Genomic DNA, 26,083 nt, shown 5'->3' on the forward strand with positions numbered 1-26,083 from the left:
TGGAATGTGTTCCTACACATAAATCAACTTACAGTAGTAAAAAAGTAGTGGCTGAAAAAAATACTTACATCCTGAGTAAATTGAAGTGGAATGTCTATTACATCCAACATCTTTCAGCAGAGAAAGCATGTTTTGTTCTACCCTATTCATCTCTTTTTACGCACTCTTAGTCTAAATTAAAATGATAAACATCAGAAGTAACAGGTGTGATCATTCACAAAGCAACACAGATGTTCTCACCAACAGAACAGACTCAAATTAGTAACTGAATGGTTATGAAAGTGAAGGTTAGTGAAGTTAATTAAAAGATATCATTATTTGAAAAAAACTGGATAAGAATCTTTCACAGGTGGGGCAAAATGGGTTTACAAAGGCTTTGGCTTTTGATGTGAGAGCGTTTCAGACCATGAGGAGATTTTGGCTTCATCCAGACCAGCAGACATTTCTGAGTTTCTGAGACTTTATTGATGATGACTTTTTGTTTTTGTTTTGTTTGTTTTTTTTTCCTGTCCTGTTTGATCTTGTCTGTGTCTTTTACCTGTTTAATGTCTTTGTTGAGATCTGTCTGAATCCCAATAAACCTCCATGGGGGAACATTTCATCATGCACTGATCTCTTTCTCTCTCTCTCTCTCTCTCTCTCTCTCTCTCTCTCTCTCTCTCTCTCTGCGCGCAAGTCTCTCTCTCTGTCTCTCTGTCTCTCTCTCTCTCTCTCTCTCTCTCTGTCTCTCTCTCTCTCTCTCTCTCTCTCTGTCTCTTTCTCTCTCTCTCTCTCTCTCTCCCTCTCTCTCTCTGTCTCCCCCCCCCTCTCTCTCTCCCCCTCTCTGTCTCTATCTCTCAAGGAATTTGGTTTTGGTTACAGGAGCTCACAGTGCACAGTATCAGACAGACATTCACATGTAGAGAATAAGAGAAAATAAATAATAAATTGCAAAATAAAATAAAACCTGCATTACTACAATATTTGCAAAAAACAATAAAGTTTATCTGTTTGAACATTAAATATCTTTTCTTTGTAGTGTATTCAACTGAATATAGGTTGAAAAGGATTTGCAAATCATCATTACTCACTCAGACACACACACACACACACACACACACACACACACAGTCATACCTGTAAACCTTACAATGTGCAAAATATGGGCCTAAAGTTAAAGTTAAAGGGTGTACAGTGGCAGAGAAAGGGGTCAATGAGGTGACGGTCAGATAGGTGGGTTAATATGGCAGGTGAGTAAGATGCTAGAACAAACACTGGTTTGAGACGGCAGTTCCAGAGGATGGAGTTGAACTTGATACTATATACCAGTATATTTAGAAGTGCAGTTTGAAGCTGGAATATTGTTTTTGTGTAGTATTTTATGTCCTCATTCTTCTTTGGGCCTCCAGTGTTTCTAACAGCTTCCATTTACTATCTCTAAATCATGATCAAGAAGTTTGTACATTGTGAATGTAATGCCGGGAGAAGTGAGATTTATTATGGTCAAATCCATTCTCAGGGTCTAGACAGTCCAGGGTCAGAGAGCCAACATGGATAGAACGAGGGACAGACATTACAAAAAAGGAAAACAGGCCAAACAAACAACGGAGGCCAGCAGAACAAACACCAAACGATACAAAACAATACAAAGACCAGCAAACTCACAGGGGAAAACACAGGGCTTAAATACAGGAACAGGTTAACAAGACACAGGAGGTTAACAACAGGAAACAGGTGAGGACCAGTCAAGGGTGGAGTCTAGAAACAAGGGGGCAGAACAGGGAAGAATCAAAACAAGGAAGCAAAACAAAAGCACATGGAGGACTGGGAGGGGCCAATCGTGACAGTGAAGATATTTCTTTCTTTGGGATTTTTTATTTTAATCAGATAATCAGCTCGTGTGTATTTTCTGTTCGGTGATGTAAAACATTGTAATCTTATAATTGTTATTGATTATATAGTAAATGTTATTAATTCATAAGTCTCGTTGTTGTGAGATGGTATAACTCTGGATGTGTCTGGGATGAGTGCAAGTGGAAAATTAAAGCTTGTTTAAACCCTTATTTGGTGTTGGGGTCAGTGGGACCCATTTTCATTGTTTATCAAAATAAAAAATGAAATGAATTATTATTATTTTAACCCCAGATTCCTCTGACTTTGCTCAATTTCTGTGACAAACATATAAAGTAGCACATTTTCAGTGCCTTCACACTGTTCACCCCCCACACATTTATATGTATGTATGTGGGTTGAATGTGTTTACTGATCATTTAATAGTGTAATATAACTTTCTTGCTTTTTCCAGTGTATTCTAAGTCTTGCTAAAGTTACTAGATGAATGAATCATTACTCATAAGCAATTAAATTCCATAGTGTGCTGTAATGTGACCCCACCAAAGGTGAAGTGGAATTTTGATTTGTGCAATCTAGATTTGTTTTTTTTGGACAAATCTTGATTTTTAGCAACAAGAATTCTGTTTTGTTATTCCCCATTTAACTGCACATCTGTTATCATTATAGTTGTGTCCTAATTCAGGGGCTGCATCCGTCATAGATGCGGTCTACAAAGGTGTGTCCCTTGAAGGCTGCGTAGGCCCGCGAAGGCTCAACTGAAATGGGATGGTCTGCTCTAGAGTGGATTACCTGTTTGTGTTCGCACCCTTACCTTTACGTCAAGAAACAGTGCTCTTATCAAGTTCTTTTGAAGCTCTTAAAAGATGGCGGCAGAAACTTTCATTTTAGTTTTTATTTGTTCATTTATTAGAGCTTTATTTATTAAAGTTTTGCTTCAGACCACATTGACTTTTTTTGTATATGTAAGTTAAGTTAAGTGATACTTTTTTGATCCCACAACCGGGGAAATTCCACCTGTGCATTTAACCCATCCGTGAAGTGAAACACCACATACACACTAGTGAACACACACACTAGGGGGCAGTGAGCACACTTGCCCGGAGCGGTGGGCAGCCCTATCCACGGCGCCCGGGGAGCAGTCGGGGGTGAGGTGTCTTGCTCAAGGACAGGATCGAACCGGCAACCTTTCGGTCACAGGGCCAGATCCCTAACCTCCAGCCCACGACTGCCCCCTATGTATGTATATGTGTATAACGTGTTATATGTGTATAATATGTGTAAAAGTTTAAACCCAATTTTCATATTTAAAAGTGTCTCCTCTGCTGATGCTGTATGTTCTCACCAGCCTGCAAGAAACCTCGAGAAATGTTAGGTAGTGAAGGACTCATGGAAAAAAAGGAGACATTTCTTGGTCACATACGAAGGAGCCTTCAAAATTAGACAGCCTAGACACACCGCCATGAAGTAGCCTTCAAATGCAGCCTCTGAAGTATGCAGCGTCTGAATTGGGACACAGCTTATATTTGGATTTAACTATATTACAAAGTTTTGTTGTTTCTTCTTCTTCTTCTTCTTCTTCTTATTATTATTATTATCTTTCTTGCTCACTCTTACTTTGTCTCTCTTCTTTACTCTCTCTCTCTCTCCCTCTTTCTCTCTCTCTATCTCTCTCTCAAACTCAGTCAGATTAAATCAGATATTAATTGGTATAAAGTGGGAACGCTATGCTGCTAAAGTTGCTGCCAAACAGTTTATCTTGATTGGTGTTGTTATTGTTAATATGCAAACAAATGCAAAAAAGAATCTCATAGAAAATGAAGAATGAAAAGCAAGCTTGGAGTATAACTCTCTCTCTCTCTCTCTCTCTCTCTCTCTCTCTCTCTCTCTCTCTCTCTCTCGATCTCTCTCTCTCTCTCTCTCTCTCTCTCTCTCTCTCTCTCTCTCTCTCTCTCTCTCTCTCTGCCCCATTGCAGGTCTCCTTTTTTCTCTTTATAGTCTTTGTGGTTTACACCATGCTGCCATTCTCCATGCGGGATGCCGTCATCGCCAGTATCCTCACCTCCTCCTCACACACCCTGGTGCTCAGCATCTGCCTCTCGAACACCGCAGGGCACACAGAGCCGCTCGTCTGGCAGGTAAACGTGCATCATATGACACGCTTCCCGTCAGAAGTCTGGGACCATCCAGCTTTTTAGAGAAATGTTGGTAACACTTGTTCTCTGCTACATAACATAACCACTCTATAAGTATGTTGTCATCACACATTTTTTTTTGTTTACTCAAATACCAAAAGTCACAAGGCACATACCTTTTTTTAGTTATGGTCACAAATATTTACATGTTATGTTTTCCCACCAATAAACCTGCTTCTTTTATATGTTAAGTCATTGCAAGCTGAGAAATGAAACATGCTTATTTGTGAAAATGAGGCTACATTTTCCCGAACTTTTACTGGGTGAGTGTATGTGTTGTGAATGCAGGTGTCCCTTTGTTGCTATTTTAATTGCGAGGACAACAAAATAGGCAGCTGGTACCAGCCTGTGCCACTTGAGCACCAGAAAGTTGAAAATAGGACGCAGCTTGTCCTATAAAACTTTGTCACAGAGCTATAGAGACCTAGTATGCTGCATCTCTCTCTGTTGCAGTGCCATTTCGGTGGCCTAGCTGTGGTCTTGAATGGTGGGCGTGTTTCTCAGGCTGCTGTGGCCTGCCAGAGGGACGCACAGGCCAGACGGCTTCCCCTGTTTAATGACACACTTCATTCTGGCCTGAGCTGAGTGTCTGGCAGAGCTAAGCCCAGAAGGATCCCACACTCAAGCCATGCCGCCAGCCCATGCCAGGCTATTTTCTGAGGACAGGCTGCTCTGTTCTTCCAGAAAGTGACCCAATAAACCAGCTTTCACTGGTAATTTTAAGAGATATTGATGTTTCCTTTAACCTGTAAATGCAAGACTCCAGAGGTTATTACCTATCATTTAAGCAGGAGAGGGAGTGTTCCTGCCTGCCTGTAAAGCATCTTACAGCCCTTTTTGTTTGGCGAATGGTACTGGGTTCAGTTCTGGCTGATTCCAGGTTGTTTAGCTGTTCGTCTTTCATGCTGAAAAGCTGCTCAGTGGTGACAAAAGTTTGGCAGTTTAGTGTCGTCTCATCTTCAGAGTCTGACCAAATCAGCTGTCGGTCAAATGTGATCTTAAAAATGTCGGTTTTCTGTTTGTGGCAAAGTAAGAAGTAAACAAGTTCAAATGGCTGAGCGTCTCCTACAGCTGTCAAAGTCGTTGCTTAGCAACGGCGTCTCAGCGGAGTGATACAGTGCCTGTGAAAAAACATGTTATGGTGAAATAACAGCACAGTTAGAACACTTCTCAACCAATCTGCTTGCGTGGCCGGAATTGACTGCCGTATAAAGGTCATTAACAACCGCCCATACATCACAGTGTATGAATCAGCGCAAATCCATATACAAGCTGCCTTAGTAGTGTCTATCTATCTATCTATCTATCTATCTATCTATCTATCTATCTATCTATCTATCTATCTATCTATCTATCTATCTATCTATCTATCTATCTATTTCTTTTAGTCCATTCATTACGAAATTTACATACAATATCAAGGGTAACAAATATTTTCAAACTATGTCAAAAAAACTGCAAAATGTCAAAAATGCTGATATTTTTGTTTGATAGTCTGATAGTTTTCTTCTGACAACAGCGATACATACATATATAAAGACAACACAAGCAGGCACAAAATGCAGTTTTTAAATAATTGTTCCATGAAGATACTGAACATAAAAATGTATTCAAAGTATATATCACCCATGTGAAAATGTAATTGCCCCCCCAAACCTAATAACTGGTTGTGCCACCCTTGGCAGAAAAAACTGCAATCAAATGTTGGCAATAACTTGCAATGAGTCTTTTACATCACTGTGTAGGAATTTTGGCCCACTCTTCTTTGCAGAATTGTTTTAATTCAGCTGTATTTGAGGGTTTTTAGCATGAACTGAATAAAGTTCACGTAAAGTTCATGTAAATATGAAATATTTGTTTACCCTATTTACGGAAATACTGTAAAAATGTAACATATGGATCCTTTAAATGAGAAACCAGTTATTCTTACTCAAGAACACCAGTGCTCATGTGCTGGCTGTTGAAATGTCCCTGCAGAACTCCTTGTACTGGCTCACTTATTGAGGAAATCTGAGCGTTTTCTGAAATTTAATGTTTTAACCAGAGGTTAATAGTGGCAGTGGTTGCCACGGCAACACTATGGTAACACGAAGGGCTTGGATGCTGTCGAAAAGCCAAGTATTTTCTTTCACAGAACCCTCAAACAGCGACCTGCTGGTTCCCCATTAAGCTCATGTGGTGTGCTGTTTGGACAGTTAGAGCATTTTGTCTGTATTCCTTCATTAAGAGGCTTTTACATTCAGACCTGCCTTAACATCGGAGTCAAATCTTGAGGTATTCTAACCACATTGACTTCTGTCTAATGTTTGTGAGAAACTGCTACTGCTCTCATTAACATTGGCAGTAACACTTTACTGGATACTCAGTCTGTCTTATTCACCTAAATACCTATTAAATGCAACTCACCGTGAAGTTGGGTGTGACAGATTTTATTAAATTTAAACCTAACCTTAAACATTAATCCATAACCATAATTTCAGCACAAAATCTATACATGCTCTTCCCATTAACTCTTACCATAATGTTCCTGAAAATCAACTAAGTACGCTATATTTCCAAAAGTGTTCAGTCACCCATGCAAATCATTGAATTCAGGTGTTCCAATCACTTCTATGGCCACAGGTGTATAAGACCAAGCCCCTAGGCCTGCAGACTGCTTCTACAGACATTAGTGAAAGAATGGGTTGCTCTCAGGAGCTCAGTGAATTCCAGAGTGGTCCCGTGATTGGACGCCACCTGTGCAGTCGTGAAATTTCCTCACTACTAAATATTCCACAGTCAACTGTCAGTGGGATTATAACAAAGTGGAAGAGATTGGGAACGACAGCAACTCAGCCACGAAGTGGTCAGCCACATAAAATGACAGAGCAGGGTCAGCGGATGCTGAGGCGCATAGTACACAGAGGTTGCCAACTTTCTGCTGAGTCAATCGTTACAGACCTCCAAACTTCATGTGGCCTTCAGATCAGCTCAAGCACAATGCAATGCGTCGAATGCACTGGTGTAAAGAGCCACAACCGGTACTTGTCTGACTGCATTGTGCCAAGTGTAAAGTTTGGTGGAGGGGGGATTATGGTGTGGGGTTGCTTTTCAGGAGTTGGGCCCGGCCCCTTAGTTCCAGCGAAAGGAACTCTTAATGCTTCAGCACCAAGAGATTTTGGACAATTTCATGCTCCCGATGTTTGGAGATGACCCCTCTTGGAACTCCTGTTCCAACGTGACTGCACACCAGTGCACAAAGCAGGTCCATAAAGACGTGGATGAGACAGTTTGGTGTAGAAGAACTTGATTGGCCTGCACAGAGTCCTGACCTCAACCCAAAAGAACACCAGAGCGGAGACTGTGAGCCAGGCCTTCTCATCCAACATCAGTGTCTGACCTCACAAATGCGCTTCTGGAAGAACGGTCAAAAATTCCCATAAAAACACTCCTAAACCTTGTGGAAAGCCTTCCCAGAACAGTTTAAGCTGTTGTAGCTGCAAAGGGTGGACCAACATCATATTAAACCCAATAGATTAAGAATGGGATGTCACTCAATTTCATATGCGTGTGAAGGAAGATGAGCGAATACTTTTGGAAATATAGTGTATCTCCATAAAGTCTGTTTTTAAGTAATTGTAGATAAACTATAGGGGACCATCCAAATAAAGTATGACCAAACTGGCACTTGAGGCCCATCTCCTTCAGACCTTTCAGGTTTTTCACACTCTCTCTGTTCTTAGATTACGGGACTTGTGAGCAGGGGCTCATTATCATAAATGTATGTTGAAAGTCAACAGTGTGATATAAGGACTGTGGGTTTGTTTTCTAATTAAAGCGGGAGTGCCTCACTGGCCCTGATCTGTCTTCAACCTTTTATGGGTACTACTCAGTAATTATAGTTAGCAGAATGATATATTAACAGAGCCCTCTGTCTCTAAGTCCACGCCTAATAAAACACACTTTCTTTTTATTAGGGCAGACCCTCAGAGACCACAGCCTCATTTCCATATAAAACACAGTGTACATAAGAAATCTACAGACAAGACATTACACATAAAAAAACTGCACAGAAAAGCAGCTGTAACTGACCTAAAGCTTAAATCAGAGCAAAGTAAGTCTGTGTTTTGTTTATTACTATTTTAGCCTATACTAGGACATTAGCACATACTGACACATATATAGCACCAAAAAGGGTTCTTCTGTGCTAATAGGCTTGACCTCGTAACAATAGAAGAACCCTTTTTGGTGCTACATAAAAACCTTCTCAAAAAGGTTTTATATAGAACCATCTATAGCACATTCTGCATTAATGTGAAGAACGCTTTCACAACGCAAAGTACCCTTTAATCATGGAAAGGGTTCTTTGAATGTACTATATAGAACCCTTGAAGAACCATCATTTTTAAGTGTGTAGTGTATTGATGTAGGATATCACATCACCCCACAGAGAGGTTTGTGAGTAGGACTACAGCTGTGGTTGGTGTAGTGTAGTGAGTAACTCCTCTGCCTTCTATGCTGTAGACTGGGGTTCAAGCACCCTACACTATACCAATAAGAGTCCTTGGGCAAGACTCCTAACACTACCTTCGCCTACCTGCGTAAAACGATCAAATTGTATGTCGCTCTGGGTAAGAGAGTCAGCCAATGTCATAAATGATGTGTTTCTGTGTGATTTTAACAATGCCTGGAGGTTTTTGCCATGTCAACTTGGTTAACTGTCACCAGGCACAGGCCTAAAAGACATGCATATGTTCACTGGTCATTTCTGTTAGTAAATTCAATGGCTACATTTGTGTTGTAGTCATTGTGAGCACTGTTTCCTCACATGGCTGGCACATCCATCCATCCATCCATCCATTTTCTAAGCCGCTTCTCCGTCAGGGTCGCGGGGGGATGCTGGAGCCTATCCCAGCAGTCTTTGGGCGGAAGGCAGGATACACCCTGGACTGGTCGCCAGTCCATCGCAGGGGGCTGGCACATGTTCATGATTTTATGAATAACTCTATCTGGTTGTCATTGTAAACAAAATTAAAAAAACACTTCAAGTCCTTTGTAACTGAGCAGCTGGCAAGATGACACATCAGCAAATATATCTAACCTTTTGTCAGTTCATTAAGATTAAGATTAATAGGTTATTCATTTTATGTCATTGAAAACAATAGTGAGTTCTACGTTGTGAAAAAACACAATTGCTGTTTTTCATCGACTACTTCGGAAGAGAAATGTGTTGATGTGACTCAAAGCACCATTTTTCAGGGCAAGTGGGTCAGACCTGAAATAGCAAGGAAGGAAGAGAAGAATCAGAGGATGATAAAGAGAGAAAGAGAGATAGGCTCCTCCAAAGGCGACGTGGAAAAGTAAACAGCATCTCAATAGAATCTATGCTGAATCTAAATTACGCCTCAACCAAGAAATAAAAGAAACAGGAGCTCCTTGTCGACTGTGCGCGCTTAATTGATGAAGAGTGCAGTGTAATTGCCTCTGCTGGACCAGTTTAATCTGCTAATAATGACAGTCTGGCTTATATTAGTGGGAGGTTTTTGGAGGCTAATTAAAATGACTGACATTTTTAGCTCATCTGCACAGTGAGTGAACCTTTACTGTGTACACTTTTTATGCCTAAAGCTCACCGAAGCGCAGGACGTTCCTGCCCGTTTGAGATGCTTTCCTACTGTGTCTTATGTCATGGTTTATTTTGTGGCTAATGTTTTAAACATTGCCTGCCGTTATTGCAAAAAATGCTGTATTTTTGTATTCAGACTGTCCACTAGACAGAGCCTTAGACACAAAAGCAGCTTTCAGATTCAGGGAACATCTCTCAACTGATTAAGCACAGAAATATTTATTTAGATTAGACTTCCCTGCTTTTATTTAGTATCCAGGCCAAAGGACTATTAAGTGAGTCATTTTGTGAGAAAACATCTATTTAACAGAAAATGACACATAAATCACAACAATTAAATATATATCTATATATTCAGCATTGACTGTGTCCACTCTTTGCTTTCAGTGAGCTTCTTTTCAGGAGACTTGCTTTCAGTCTTTCAAAGAAATCCGCATGTTGTTTTTCCACAACTCCAAAGTTCAGTCTTATAACTTGGTTTCGAATGTTCTGCTTCTCACCATCCAAATAGTCCCAAACACATTCAGTGATATTGAGGTCTGGATAATAAGTTAATTTCTAAAAATGTTGGTGAGTCCTGAAAAAAGTGACTTAATTTTGACTGGAAATTAAATTTAAGGTGGTCTCTGACTTTTGTACAGAAGGTGTACAGACTGTTGTCCATCCATTGCTGCACAGTTTATCAGTTTATTGCCCCTCTATTCCTCTATGCAGTCACTATCCTAACTTTTCATCTTTTGAGATGTATTGCGAAAGTCTGGCCTTTTCTATCTCAGAACAACACGAAGCAACTTTTCATGCATTTCTTACTTGTATCTTTTGGTCGCTTTTGGCATTTATCTTTTCAATTTATTTTTATTATTATTGTTGATTAGTCATGCACTTCGGCTTGGTGGAATCTTAGCCCATACTCCATACAAAGCAGCTTCAACTCTGTTTTGTTGGTGGGTTTTCTCCAATGATCTGCTGCTTCATGTCCTTCCACAACATTCCTATAGGATTAAGTTCAGGGCTTTGACTTGGCCATTTCCAGAACATTAACTTTATCCTTCTTTAACCATTCTTTGGTAGATCCACTTGTGTGCTTAGGGTCATTGTCTTGCTGAATGACCCACATTCTCTTGAGTTTCAGCACATGGACAGATGTCCTGACATTTTCCTTTAGAATTTACGGGCATAATACGAGTTCATTGTTCCATCAATGACGGAAAGCCGTCCTGGCCCAGATCAAAACAGGCCCAAACCATGATACTACCACCACCATGTTTCACATATGGGGTGAGGTTTTTATTCTGGAATGCAGTGTTTTTCTTTCTCCAAATATAACGCTTCTCATTTAAACCGAAAAAGATGTGTTTTGGTGTCAATCGTCCACATAACATTGTTCCAATAGCCTTCTGGCTCATCCATGTGATCTTTATCAAACTGCAGATGGGCAGTAATGTTCTTTTTGGAGAGCAACCCTGTCATGCACGCTATTGCTGTTCAGTGTTCTCCTGACGGTGAACTCATGAACATTAACATTAGCCACTGTAAGACAGGCCTGTAGTTGCTTGGAAGTTACCCTGGGTTCCTTTGTGATCTCATGGCTTTGCTCTTAGTGCAATCTTTGTTGGTTGACCACTCCTGGGGAGGGAAACTGTGGTCTTGAATTTCCTTCATTTTTACACAATCTGTCTGACTGTGGATTGGTGGAGTCCAAACTCTTCAGAGATGGTTTCCTAAACTTTTCCAGCCAAATGAGCATTAACAACTCTTCCTCTGATGTCCTCAGAAATCTCCTTTGTGTCATGAAGATCGGCCTCTGATAGATCTCTGTTCTTTAAATAAAACAGGGTAGTCACTCACACCTGATTGCCACCCCATTGGTTGAAAACCCCAGACTCTAATTTCTCCTCTGGTTCTTTTTATCTACTATTAAGACTTGTGTGAAAATCTGATAAGGGTTTAGGTGGAATTTATGCAGAAATACAGAAAATTCTAGAGGGTTCACAAACTTTCAGGCACCACTGTATTTGGGTTTTGCATCATTCCCAGCACAGAAGTAACACTGACATGGTAGTGTGTGTGGCGCTGGTACGAGTGCATCAGACACATTGGCGATGCTGGACACACATTAGTGTCACTCCTAGGTTGAGAGTAGACCACCCACCACCCAAAAATACTCACACAAAATCAGCTTATCAGCGATGAAGATAGGATGGCTAACTCAAACTGTCCCTGAGTAGATGAGCCACAGTCTTTTACTGCATGCCAGCAAAGAGGAGCTGCAATAGGGGTGTTTCTAATAAAGTGGCCAGTGAGCGCACACGTAAGTCTCTCAGCATGTCTTGCTAACTGAGATGGTTCTCTCTCTCTATCTGTACAGATCCTGGCCAACATCATCATCTTTGCCTGTGGGAACATGGCAGGCGCCTATCACAAGCACCTGATGGATCTCGCTCTCAGACAGACCTACCAGGACACGTGTAACTGCATCAAGGCACCAATCAAACTGGAATTTGAGAAACATCAGCAGGTATGAAAACACGAGATGCAGCAGAGCATTTCCTACATTTTTCTTATGCTTTCTTTTTTTCCCCTTATTATGTTTGCGTGTTTTTATGAGCCAATAATGAACATAATTAATATCATATGACCATTTTTCAACCTTTCTTTGGCTGGCTGGCTGTTCATGGTAAAACATTCACGCACCTGGTTGCATGTTGTGAGCCGCCGGCAGCACACTTTCTGTTCAACTTGACAGTTACACAAAGCAATTTGAACACACAGTTGCACACAAAGCATTCAAATTACTCTGCTAGGTAGCCACATATTGAATATATGATTGGGTCTTTTTCAAGATTTTGAAAATGTATGTTTAAGTAACCATTACAACTGTACTTGATGTCTCACTCGCTCTGTCCAAGAAGCACATCGAGTGCCTCAAGGCGTATGTTTTGCAAGAATAGACAGTGGCGCATACAGCTGTTTGAGCAGCTGTTAGTGAGAACTAGCTACTTAAGACAGCTTGTAACAGAAATGTTGGCTTGGAGAAACTCATATTTGTTGTCATGGAAACCCACCAAATGAAAAACTACCAGCCTTGGGTCACTCATTGTCATTTTGTCCATGAAAGTTGTTCCACAAATTTGAGACCCTTGCAACCATTGCAACACAGTTTCAAATGAGTTGCAGTCTGCGGCATATGATGCAGCTCAAGGCTAATATAGTGTGATGTAGGTTTCAAGCACTGTTGCTCAAAGCTTTCACCATATAAAGCCAGCCTTTGTAATAAAAAGGCTGTTCCTTTCAGAATGTAAATAAGATCTGACTATTGTGCCCCATTCAAAAAGCAATCTTGACTAAAAAAAAAACCCTTAGAACTACAATGTGAATGGATGGAGCTGAACGGCTGTAGGTCATATAGGTGGGTGTATGGACGTGTGCTGGTTCCATGACATCACAAAAACAGTGAATTCGTATCGGGGTGTGTTTTCGCAGCTGAAGTCATTCAGAGTGGTTTGATCTGAAGTGGTTCACTGCAGAGACACTTACAGACTCAGATGTCTTTACAGTGGTGCTGATAGGAACCAGGAGTCACAATGTCTACAACACAAATATTGCTGTTTTATTTATTATCCAAAACCACCTGTGAGCCTACGTTTGTTCTAGGTCTGTGCCTAGATGATATTAAAGGTTACTTTTTTAAAGGTCACTGTTGTTTTATTGGTAGTATAATTACAGTGATGTGAAGAAGTAAGTACACCTCATGAAAAGTATAGACTTTTTCAACACATTTGGAGATACAGATTTCAGGTCTTCATTTAAACAGTGTTGATCAATTAAGGTGATATAATATATATATATATATATATATATATACATACAAGTGTCACTTGTTAAATGACAGCTTTAAATGTGTCAAATTGAACTCAGGTGTAGACCTTGATGAGGTCTGGTTTGCTCTTTGTTGCTGGAGTGTGAGAATCATCATGCCTAGCTTAAAATAGCTCTCTGAGGCCTTCAGAAAGTAAGTTGTAGATAACTATGAGTCTGGAAAGGGGTTTAAGAAGATATCCAAAATATTGGAAATCAATCATTCCACTGTCTGGAAGATTGTCTACAAGTGGAGAACATTTAAAACCACTGCCAATTTGTCCAGGCCACGCTACCCCAGCAAATCTATCCTGAGAGCAGAGCAAAAGATAAAAGAATTCCAAAATGTCATCACAGAAGCTGCAGGTAGATTTGACCATTTTGGATGTAACTGCATCTTGTATTAGAGAAAGACACATTTGACTTGCGTGGGAGGCGCTTCTGAGTTCTTGTATGTAATCATCAAATGTTTTAGACCAAAACCTTCTCAAAATCCAGTGTCTCAGGCCTGAAGCTGTTTAGAGGCATTAAACTCTTCAGATGTCTGGATATTATTATTACCGCCACTGTGAACAATTCTGACTACTCTAAATGACAAACTACTCTAAATGACTTTGTTTATATCTTAACAGTTTAAATATGCAGAAATAATGAAAAAAGAAACGGACTAGTTATACTTTCCCCAGTAATTTGTTCTGGATTTTGAGCATAGTTGGTTATTGTTAAGTTGTGTTTGGCCTTTTTGAAAACTTGAATCAGCTCCACATTATAGTCAGTAGATTCTCTTAATTATTAATATGACTGATAATGGCTGGCTCTGCAGGTCGGAAGAGTAAGTGTAGCTTCAGGTGGGTGAGCGAGGGCTGTAGAGTAATAGGGGCGGGGGGGTGGTGGTGGGGGTGGGGTTGTTAGTATGAGTCATCCACGCAGTTGAACACAAAGGATCATTATGTCACTACAATCTGCTCTGAAGGCCAAAGTGAAGCTGAGAGTTGTTTTGGACAGAAATAGCTCAATAATCCCCACCCTATCCTTCCTTTAAGAGCTGGGTGGGGTGGAAGTTTGTGTAAGACTTCCTTCTGCCTGCTCTTGCTGCGTTTGTTGGTTTCTGTGTGAAATGATTAGAAAGAGCCTCTAGGAGGTGATGGTGACGTGTGTGAGATCTGAGCAATTAGACAGAGGCTGACAGCTGTTCTCTATCAGGAGTTGTTACCGTGAAATGATCTGGATACAGATTTAAAAGTTTTAAAATGGTTTAAAAGTTAAAACTTAATTAATTCTAGGCACTAATAGTAAGCCAGCACCTTGTGAGCTAAGTAGGCGTGATGGTTCATAGTAGGAGAGAAGTTCACTCAGGTACTGAGGGGCGAGTCCGTTTAGAGCTTTATAGGTCAGTAATAGAATTTTATAATCAAATTTCACTGGTAACCAGTGTAGGACTGATAAAACTGGGCTAATGTGGTCAAACTTTCTGGTTCTTGTAAGGATTCTGGCTGCAGCATTCTGGACTAGCTGAAGCTTGTTGAGGCTTTTGCTGGGAACAAACCCTCATATCTCCATTTTTTACATAATTTGAAAATAGCTGTTTCCCATTTACATTGTGTTTAAATTTCACAATGAATTACCCAAAGATTGCCCAGAACTACTTGGACAAGAAGTCTGGTTTCATTACATTAAAGTATAGTATGTTTTTTCCTTCTCCTGTAAAGTTACTATTCTGGAGATACACAGTTTTGTGCTGACAGCAGCGATAGGTTCAATTCTGCAGGCACTTGTGCATTCATGTGTTCTCTAGAGTTTGTCTTCATTTAAGATAAGATAAGATAGACTTTTATTATCCCACTGGGGGAAATTTGCATTGTTACAGCCGAATACACAGTAAGCAGATAAAGACCAATAAATAGACAAAGATGTGCATCATACAAAATGCAAAATATAAGATATACTATAGAAATAAATAAATAAACAAGACGTCTGTTAGCAGAAAAATATAAAAAAAAAAAAAATAGAATTAAGAAACTATACAAATTTACACTTTACACATGCAGTTGTATGGATATTGCACATTTCTGAGCAGGTAGTGACTGGATATCACACAGAAATTGTAGATATTGCACAGTAATGATTACAGATATTGCACAGGACTTGCGTATGTATTGCATTTCTACCATTCTGTCAGCAGCAGATATTGCACATCAATTAGAGGTGGGATAAGATACAGGTCTATGTGGTGTGTTTGTGATAGAGTGCACTGTGATAGAGTGAGGTGTGAAGCCATAGTGTGTTTATGACAGAAAGCGTCTGGGTCTCTGCTTGGGGAGGTTTTGATTGTAGAGCCGAACAGCAGTGGGGAGAAAGGAGCTGCGGTATCGCTCTGTTCCGCATCGCAGGTGGAGGAGCCTGTCACTGAAGGAGCTGCCCAGTGCTGCAACTGTCTCCTGTAGTGGGTGAGAGGGGATGTCCATTATGGATGCAAGCTTGGCCAACATCCTCCTCTCCGCCACCTCCCCCACTGGGTCCAGCGCACAGCCCAGGACAGAACTAGCCTTCCTGATAAGCTTGTCCAGTTTCTTCCTGTCTGCTGCTGTAATGCCACCTCACCAGCAGACAATGCCATAGAAGACGGCTGATGCCACCACAGAGTCATAAAAAGAGTGGAGAAGTCCACCCTGTATTCCAAAGGACCGGAGCCTCCTCAGCAGGTGGAGTCTGCTCTGGCCTTTCTTATACAGGGTGTGTGTGTTGTCAGAGCAGTCCAGTTTGTTGTTTAGATGAACACCCAGGTACTTGTAGGTCTTGACAATCTCAATGTCCCTTCCCTGGATGTTCACTGGAGTGGGTGAGTTTTCACTTTAACAAAATATCGCTTTTGACCAGGGGTGCACAAACTTTTGCGCATAACTGCATGAGTATAAGATACTTGGCATCAACAAATGTGAGCTATGACTGAATGTGGGCTACTTAATTCAAATCAAAGAGTGCAGACTGTCTCGTTTTGTTAAAGTAAGTGAAAGTGACTGAGATTTTAAACCTGTGCAGACGGTTAAAAGACATCACAAACTGTGTCAACAGTAAAGTCAGACCACTATATTACTTCAGTTTTGTCAAGGAAACTAATACACAATGCAGGATTTAATATTCTCAACACTTTTTAAGTATTAATGTAATTTGTTTCGTTATTTATGGATGCCTTCATCTGCTTTTACCTTCCACTCTTACCTACCTTTGTAGACATCTGCTCATCCAGTCTTTCTTCTGAAATGAAGGGTATTAATAGGAAGTTAGTCCTCCTTTGAAGCAGTAACAGCCTCTACTCTTCTGGCAAGGCTTTACAATAGATGTTGGAACATTCCTGCAAGGATTTGTTTGCATTCAGCCACAAGAGCATTAGTGAGATCAGGTTCTGATGTTGGATGATAATTCTGGATCTTCAGCTCATCTCAAAGGTATTGGCTAGAGCGCCTTCACTCCAGAGAACACAGTTCCACAGCTCCTGGAGGGCTTTGTATCCACCTAGCTGGCGGGCATGGTGACCTTAGGCTCATGTGGAGATGCTCTAGATCATTCCATTCCTATTGGTCAGTACTTTTCTGTGGAGATTATACAAGATGTGTCTCTAGCTATTGAACTGACTAATTAGAAGGGCTATCTGGACATTTTTGGAATTTTTGTTCCAGCTTCTCAGCTGTAGTCATTTCACATCAGCACCAGTCTGAGAAACAAGTGTGCTGAACCTGAAGCCGATTGTGAGAGGAAAAGGCCTGTTTTGATAATAACACGTTGATTTGAAAGCATTTCTGTGTGTCATTTTTTTGAAAGTCAGACAAATGCACAGAGTCAGACCATAATTAACCTTCCTTTTGTGCCCCCTAAGTCACAGTCTGTTCTGCTCTGAACACACTTCATCTGCAATTTCACTGCAGTTATTGGGCCGGAGCCAGTCTGCACCTTAATTCACGACCGAGTGAATAGAACAGCATCACAGCACCCATCTGCTCAAACTCACGAGTTTGAGTTTCACTGCGGTTGTAATTTCTGTCATTGATTGATTTGGCTCTTTTTCTTCCATAATAGGTCATTTAAAGCCATACAAACAAACAATTTTTCAACACTTCTATGCAATTCAGTTGATGAGATACAAGTTATTCAGAGTGGTTTGATGTGAAATGGTTTACTGTAGAGAAACTTACAGACTAAGACCTTATTATGTAATTGATAATGTTAAAATGGTAAATCTGAAAAAAAATGGGCATTTTTGACACTATTTTGCCTTTTTCCCATAAATAGATTTTTAAAAATATGTTTTAGGCCAAAACTTTACCTCAAAACTATCATAAAACAATGTCTCAGATATTTGACAGCATACCACTTACATTTCAGATGTCTGTTTCCTATTACAACCCAATGTTAACACTGAACTCTGGTCTGAGCTCAGCATTTCATATCAAACCATTCTCACTGACCTTGTTTACATCTTAAGAATAAAATTATTCAGAAATTTTGACCAGTCAGTGGAATTGCCCTTCCCCTTATTCAGGAAAAACAATAAGCTTTTAGATTCTGTAGTATTAAGAAAGAGCAGCTTTCTTACTTGTACAGCCTAAAAATTCTGTGTTTGTGGTCATTTTCACCCTCTCTTTAACCAAAAGGAGCGCCTGTTGCTATCCCTGCTGCCGGCACACATTGCCCGTGTGATGAAGGCGGAGATTATCCAGAGGCTGCAAGGGCCAAACTGCGGTCAGGCCGAGAACACCAACAACTTCCACAACCTCTACGTGCAGAGACACACCAACGTCAGGTAGGACCGCGCCGCCAAACACACTACACATATCTCTGACATCTGTCAGGTCAACCAAACCCATGCCTGCACAGCTGCAGGATTCCTTCTGTATATCTCAAAACTGCTTTTTATAGCAAAATATAGACTGCAACTTTAATGTTTTTGCAAGTGCATGCTTAATCTGAAATTTATACCTGCAACACATCCCAAAAAACAACAAAGACAAGTAAAGATGTTTCAGAAAAGATATCTTTAACAGGTGATGCAACCATGCTTGGATTTAAAAAGAGCAACCAGGAAAGGCCTAGTCCAGGGAACATGTGGCTCTTGTGCTGCCCTGGTGCTCCACAGCAGAATTACATTTATAGGTAATAATAAAGTAATCCTCCTCTGCAGTAGATCAAACAATACAGTTTAACAATAGATGGTCTTAAACGCTGGAGTTAATGAAGAACTGCTAATTCACCCTTTAACCCTGAAGATTTTTACACAGACTGCTGGTCACCATAGCAACACAGATAAGACAAACATTAATAACTGGAGACGAAGTGACTTATTTGCATTTATAATCACATCAGCTGGATTATAGATATTTCTTCCTCTACAGTGTACAACCCCAATTCCAATGAAGTTGGGACATTGTGTAAAGCATAAATAAAAACAGAATTCGATAACGCAGTGCCGCCTGAGGGATCGAAGGTCACGGGCATTCAATGTTGGTTTTCTGCCTTGTCGCTTACTTGCAGAGATTTCTCCAGATTCTCTGAATCTTTTGATGATATTATGGACTGTAGATGATGAAATCCCTAAAATCCTTGCAATTGCACGTTGAGAAACATTGTTCTTAAACTGTTGGACTATTTGCTCACGCAGTTGTTCACAAAGTAGTGAACCTCGCCCGTCCTTGATTGTGAATGACTGAGCCTTTCAGGGACGCTCCCTTTATACCCAATCATGACACTCACCTGTTTCCAATTAACCTGCATTCCTCAACTTTCCGAGTCTTTTGTTGCCCCTGTCCCAACTTCTTTGGAACGTGTTGTAGGCATCAAATTCAAAATGAGTGAATATTTGCAAAAAACAATAAAATGTATATATTTGAACATTAAATATCTTGTATTTGTAGTGTTTTCAGTTGAATATAGGTTGAAAAGGATTTGCAAATCATCGTATTCTGTTTTTATTTATGTTTTACACAACATCCCAACTTCATTGGAATTGGGGTTGTATAATGTCATCATAAGATTCAGGAATCTGAAGAAATCTCTGTGCATAAAGGTCAAGGTCAAAAATTACAATTGAATGCCCATGATCTTTAACCCCTTCACTAGCACTGCATTAAAAAACAGTATGAATTGATCAAGAAACATCACTTGTGACTGCATCATCAAATTTAAGCTGTACTGTGCAAAGCAGAACTTATATAGCAACAATGCCCAGAAATGCTACCGAGCTCTCTGGACTCCGAGTCTCAGTGTTTTCTACGGGCCAAAGAAGAAAAGGAACGTCCAGATTGTTGCCAGCATCTATCATGGCATAGTGGTGTATTGGTACCCATGCTCATTTCAGCATTACAACAGCAAGCCACATTCTGCAGATGTTACAAGAGCATGGCTGTGTAATTAAAGAGTGCAGGTCCTAGACTGACCTATCTGCTGTCCAGAGCTGTCTTCCACTAAAACATGTGGAGCATTATGTCATTATCTGTCCAAAATACAACACTGGCTGTGTTTACATGCAAGAAGTTTTTTTGTCAATCTGATAGAATTCATTACGGTTTTAGTGTAGACGTTACCATGACAACAAGCATCACGTGAGTCCAGTCAGAATGAGATGAGCAGCAGTGAGCAGTGCTTGTGTTTTTAATTGCTTTAAAATTATGTCAGACTTTTAAACAAAGCAACTTAAACTTTCCGATTGGGAATGTAATCAGATACAAGCGTTTATATGGATATTATTCTTCTATTTAATGGATTATTTACAGGATTACCCATCTTGTTCAATCGGATAAAAATAGTATTCTGAATGGCCTCAATCAGACTAATATATTCCGATTGAGATGTTTACATGGACGTATTCTTATCCGATTAAGCTATTTGTCAGATTATTAATGGATTATCAGGCTGTATGTAAACATGGCTAATGAAGGCCCCTGTATAGTTGCACAGCTATTGCAATGTTTAATATACAAATAGCAAAAAAAAAGCCAAAACTGGATTAGTGTGTGCGTTCAGTCTTTTTAAGTGCTTTTAAGAGGAAAGGTGATGTAACACAGTGTACACATGCTCCTGCCACAACTTTTGTTGAAATATGTTGCAGGCATCAAATTTGGACTGGCCATAGAATTTAATAGAAAACAATAAAGTTCAAAAAGGTAAAGGTAAAGTGTCAAATATCGTGTTTTTGTATTCTTTTCAATTTAACACTAGTCAAGCATTGTGACACCCTGTATGTACCTCTCCACCATGAATGTATTTTGGGCCAAAATCTTATCTCAAAACTATTTAAAATTCTTTCTTAGACATCAGGCAACATATTTGTAATGCCTTCATGTAATAACTTGCTGTGTTCTTTAGGGTTAGGGTTAGGATAGGGTTAAACACTTTACACTGCAAAAAATAGTATCTTCTCAAATGACAATAACCTTAATTATACTCAGAATATGTAATATTTCCTATTTTGAAATAGCTGTGCACTTATTATTATATTATTTAGCTTATTTCCAGACATTCTTTTTACCTGTTTTAAGTAATTTTATTAAGTAAAAGGATCTCACTATACTGGCAGATAATTTTGCTGGTTTTAAACACATGTCTTAAAAAAGCAAAATTATCTGCTACTACAGTGAGATTATTTTACTCAATAAAATTACTTAAAAAAGGTAAAAAATGATGGAAATAAGTGAAATTATCTTAAAATAAGGAGGAACATTGGCTATATGGACTAGATTCAAGATCATTTTCCTTGACAAGATACTATTTAGTTTAGACATGCCGTTCCTTTGACCACCTCTGTGATCAAGTCTGATGGTATATTTCTCTAGAATGCTGCATTTCATATCCATCCCCAGAGACTTTGTTTACATCTTAACAATATGATCACGCAGAAATTTGGAAAATTGGTGGAATTTACCTTTAAATATCCCAAATACAAGTGAGTGCCTCACTCAGAGTTCCCGTGCATTTCTAGCCTCTATAAATACATAAACATACTTTATATTTAATCGTATGCCCTTAAATAAGATCAGATATTAAAGAGATTCTTCAGTTTTATTCAAAACCACTTTCCTTCCATCATATGGGAAAATAAGGAGTCCTTTATGTTTTTGAAGTAATATTTTGCTTCACTTCAAAGCTTTACTCTTCCCCATAATACGTTTTTTCATCATGGTGAGAGCATGCTGAAGGGATGGCGTGGCTCATTATGAGGGGCACTCGTGTTTGTTTTGCAGGAAGAGGGAGATGGCTAGATGTTTCCTCTGACCTCCCACAGCACAACGGCTTTCTGAAGAGTCCTATTTGTGTCGGAGTACAGAGGCACTAATTTACTCCGGATTTCACAGAGATCTTAAGCCTCAGACTTCACAGCCGTGCCATTACAGCGTGTAGAACACTGGGGGAAGTACACCCCTCTCAGTGGGAGGTTTCATGGTGCAGATCACTGATAAAACAAGAAAGTGAGGAACAACACAATTTGATGCAATAACAGATCACATGACTCTTCTATGTGTGCTGCAGTACTAAACACGATTGTCTGAGAGTTGTTTTAGGCCAGGAAAGTCATATTTACATCATCCCAATTGTAGCTGATCGGCCAAGGCATCTTTAGCACCAGCTTCTTTAGCTTTGTAGTGGAGGTACATTGCTAACAATAGAGATGGAAGACGAGAAATATAAGCTTGTAGCCCACCCGTTATCACTGAGCGAACCCCCTGGTTAATTCATCACTTAGATTAAACCATATTAAGTTGCTACACTGCGAAAAAATGGTATCTTATCATGTGAAATGACCTTAAATCTAATCAATATATCTAATATATCCAATTTTGAAAAGTTTGGGCACTTATTGTAAGATTATTTACCTTATTTCTAGAGATGATTTGCTTGTTATGGGTAATTTTATCAAGTAAAATGATCTCACTCTACCGGCAGATAATGTGGCGGGTTTCTAGTACATTTCATAAAATAAGCAATATTATCTGCCAATATAGTGAGATAATTTTAATTAATAAAATGACTTAAAACAAGTAAATCATGTCTAGAAATAAGATCATCTTAAATTCAGCTTGCAACAGTCTCAGCAGATGAGATATTAGATTTATTAAGTTAACTTTCTTGATTAAATGTAATTTTTTGCAGTGTCAGTAAACTCAGTAAGTCTTGCTGACGTGGTCTCTGACACTGTATGACAAGCTTTTATCTATAAAGATACTATGAAAATATTACTGTCCACAGGCCCAGATTGTGAGCATGTCATTGTCATGAGCACAAACAAGACAAAACAATAGCCAACAATACTTGTATATTAACAAGAGCACATACACATTGCTGAGAGCACAGGTTAACATAAACTCAACAACTAATTCAACATGGCCCTGTAAAGCATGCAGCTGCTCTTCACAAGCAAAACATTTAGAATAACTGAAGATGACAAAATTAAAAACAAATCTGACAGCTGGAATGTACACAAGAAAAAATAAAGCAGCAAACTTAAAAACCTGAACTGTCAATCATTCTAAACTGAAGCAGAACGACACAGCAGGCATGAAAATTTCTGCCATTCATATCTTTCCTTTGATTGCTACCAACAAGGACATTGCAATTGTTTTATGCTTGGGCTTGGAAGCGGGCTTTCTCTGCTCCGTCAAAGTCTTCAGAGCCCTCAGACACATCTTGAATTTCTGGCACTTGAAAACCTCAAAGCACATTCAATAAATACTCTCACTACTAAAGCCTGAAAGCTTGATTCAAGTAATTGTGCAGAGGTGAATGGCTGTGATTTGGGACGAAAAGGAAGCAGAGTGTTTCGGAAACACGTGGAGAACGTCAGGATTATGATCATCCGTAACACTGAGAAATTTGAAATGTGTTCAATTTTTCGCTGTGCCTCTAGTAAAGTCTGTCAAAACCACTGATTAAGTTTAGTTATAGTTGCCTGCTGGACCCCCCTAGTGGCTCCCATGGGATGATCCAGGCCTAACTATCCCCTCAAAGGTCTTTTGTGGTCTTTTGACAGTATCCTGTATGCAGATATTGTTGGATTCACTCAGCTGGCCAGTGACTGCTCTCCAGGAGAACTGGTTCATATGCTCAATGAGCTTTTTGGCAAATTCGACCAGATTGCCAAGGTACTGCATTCATCACAGCACCTCACTGTCCAGACTTCAGCATGTATTACATATCTATCTATCTATCTATCTATCTATCTATCTATCTATCTATCTATCTATCTATCTATCTATCTATCTATCTATCTATCTATCTATCTATCTACCTATCTATCTATCTATCTATCTATCTATCCACTGTATATTAATGCCTTAAACTTTAAGAACAAGTGGTGCTTCCAAACTTTCATTTAGTTACTGAATAATTTATAGTCTGTAAAGTATTTTAAGGTGCCACTGGTACAAAAAGTGCTCTATAGATAAAGGTATCACTATTATTAGGTATTATAGATATTATAGTAGATCCCATAATTATAGAGCAATTCATAATAGTTTATAATAGCTTCTGAATAATTCATAGTTACTGAGCAATTTAGACTAGATACTATATAATACAGAGCAGTTATTGAATCACTTGTACAACCCCAATTTCAGTGAAGTTGGGATGTTGTGTAAAACATAAATAAAAACAGAATATGATGATTTGCAAATCCTTTTCAACCTATATTCAATTGAATACACTACAAAGACCAGATATTTAATGTTCAAATGGATAAACTTTATTGTTTTTTGCAAATATTCACTCATTTTGAATTTGATGCCTGCAACACGTTATTGTAGTGTATTCAGTTGAATATAGGTTGAAAAGGATTTGCAAATCCTCGTATTCTGTTTTGATTTATGTTTTACACAACGTCCCAACTTCATTGGAATTGGGGTTGTAGTAGTTACTGAATAATTCATAGTAGTTGCTAAATTATTTATTTAATTTATTTCTGCATTTTAAGGGGTTTATGGCTCTGTTTAGTCTAATCAGCTTTTTTCCTGTTTGTGTTTCAGGATAATGACTGTATGAGGATTAAGATTTTAGGAGACTGTTATTACTGTGTGTCCGGTCTGCCTGAGTCTCTGCCTGACCATGCCAAGAACTGCGTAAAGATGGGACTGGACATGTGTGAGGCCATCAAGTAAAACACCACTTCTCTCTCTCTCTTCCTCTCTCTCTCTCTCTCTCTCTCTCTCTCTCTCTCTGTCTCTCTCTTGCTCCCTCTCCCTCTCTCTCTCTCTCTCTCTCTCTCTCTGTCTCTCTCTTGCTCCCTCTCCCTCTCTCTCTGTCTCTCTCTCTCCCCCCCTCTCTCTCTCTCTCTCTCTCTCTCTCTCTCCCCCTCTCTCTCTCCCTCTCCTTTTCTCTCTCCCTCTCCCTCTCCCTCTCTCTCGCCCCCTCTTCCCCTCCCACTCTCTCTCTGTCTCTCTCTCTCTCCCCCTCCCTCTCCCTCTCTCTCTCCCCCTCTTCCCCTCCCACTCTCTCTCTCTCTTTCTTCCCCTCTCTCTCTCTCCCTCTCCTTCTCTCTCCCCCTCTCCCTCTCCCTCTCTCCCCCTCTTCCCCTCCCACTCTCTCTGTCTCTTCCTCTCCCTCTCTCTCTCTCTCTCTCTCTCTCTCTCTCTCTCTCTCTCTCTCTCTCTCTCCGCCTTTCCCCCTCCCACTCTCTCTCGAATCAGTAGCTTAGCATTGTGGGTTAAAAGTGATAATTGTTCAGCACAAACTGCAAACATCTCTCTAAATACGATTAGAACAACTACATTTACTTTTTTATTTCAATGTATTTATGTAGATGTTACCTCTGCAGCTTAGAATATGGATGGAAGGATGGATGGATGGATGGATGGATGGATGGATGGATGGATGGATGGATGGATGTTACCTCTGACCTTTAAATCAGCTCTGTCTGTATGAAATCTGTACAGTGACCCTCTCTACAACCTTAAAAATATTTTTTATTATTACACAGCAGACGCTCTTTTCAATTCAGACAGACTGTTAGGGACTTTAGTGGACAGCTGGACAGGTGATTTAAAAGTATGTATGGCTGGCTGCATTGCTAGAAGCTGAAGCTGCAGTCCATGCTTTTTATATACTACACTTATATGAAAATTAAAAATGAAGCATAAAACTTACATGAAACTCAAGGCTGAAGTATTAGCATTATCTAGAAAACAGTCGCTAAATTATCCTGAAAAACAGTCACTAAAGTATTCTAGAGAATAGTCACTAAGTGATGTGGGCTTATGACAATATGTTAGAAATGTAGGCCCATAAAGACTCAGTGGTTAATAACTGAATGAACACACCTTGAAAATACTACAAACATTCATATTGCAACATTAGATACAGCTAAAAGTTTAAAGGCTATTAAAAAAAATTCATTATTACCTAAAAAGACGGTAGGATAATAGAAAATAAAATACCACATTATACTAATCGTAGGGCTCTTTGCCCTCCAGATGAAGACAAGGTTGAAATTGATTACAGAACAGTTTGAACCTCTGGCCTACTGTCAGTACCACAAAGAATTTACTGTACAGCATGATGAGTTCAGTGCTGAAGCCTGGACGCATCTATTTTTCACTGTGCTGGAGACTCGTCGCTC

The 26,083-nt window shown here is 39.6% G+C and overlaps 1 protein-coding gene across 1 annotated transcript in view; it reads left to right on the forward strand.

The window, feature by feature from the left end:
- adcy2b (adenylate cyclase 2b (brain)) overlaps positions 1–26,083 on the forward strand; it is a 118,411-nt gene that overhangs the window by 42,120 nt on the left and 50,208 nt on the right. Inside the window, exons 3-7 of the mRNA XM_017711434.2 lie at positions 3,807–3,968; positions 11,999–12,148; positions 18,138–18,286; positions 23,504–23,615; positions 24,495–24,622. Coding sequence (XP_017566923.2) covers positions 3,807–3,968; positions 11,999–12,148; positions 18,138–18,286; positions 23,504–23,615; positions 24,495–24,622 — 701 coding nt within the window. The remainder of the gene's footprint in view (positions 1–3,806; positions 3,969–11,998; positions 12,149–18,137; positions 18,287–23,503; positions 23,616–24,494; positions 24,623–26,083) is intronic.

Source organism: Pygocentrus nattereri, chromosome 27, assembly GCF_015220715.1.
Source record: "Pygocentrus nattereri isolate fPygNat1 chromosome 27, fPygNat1.pri, whole genome shotgun sequence".
Lineage (NCBI taxonomy): Eukaryota > Metazoa > Chordata > Actinopteri > Characiformes > Serrasalmidae > Pygocentrus > Pygocentrus nattereri.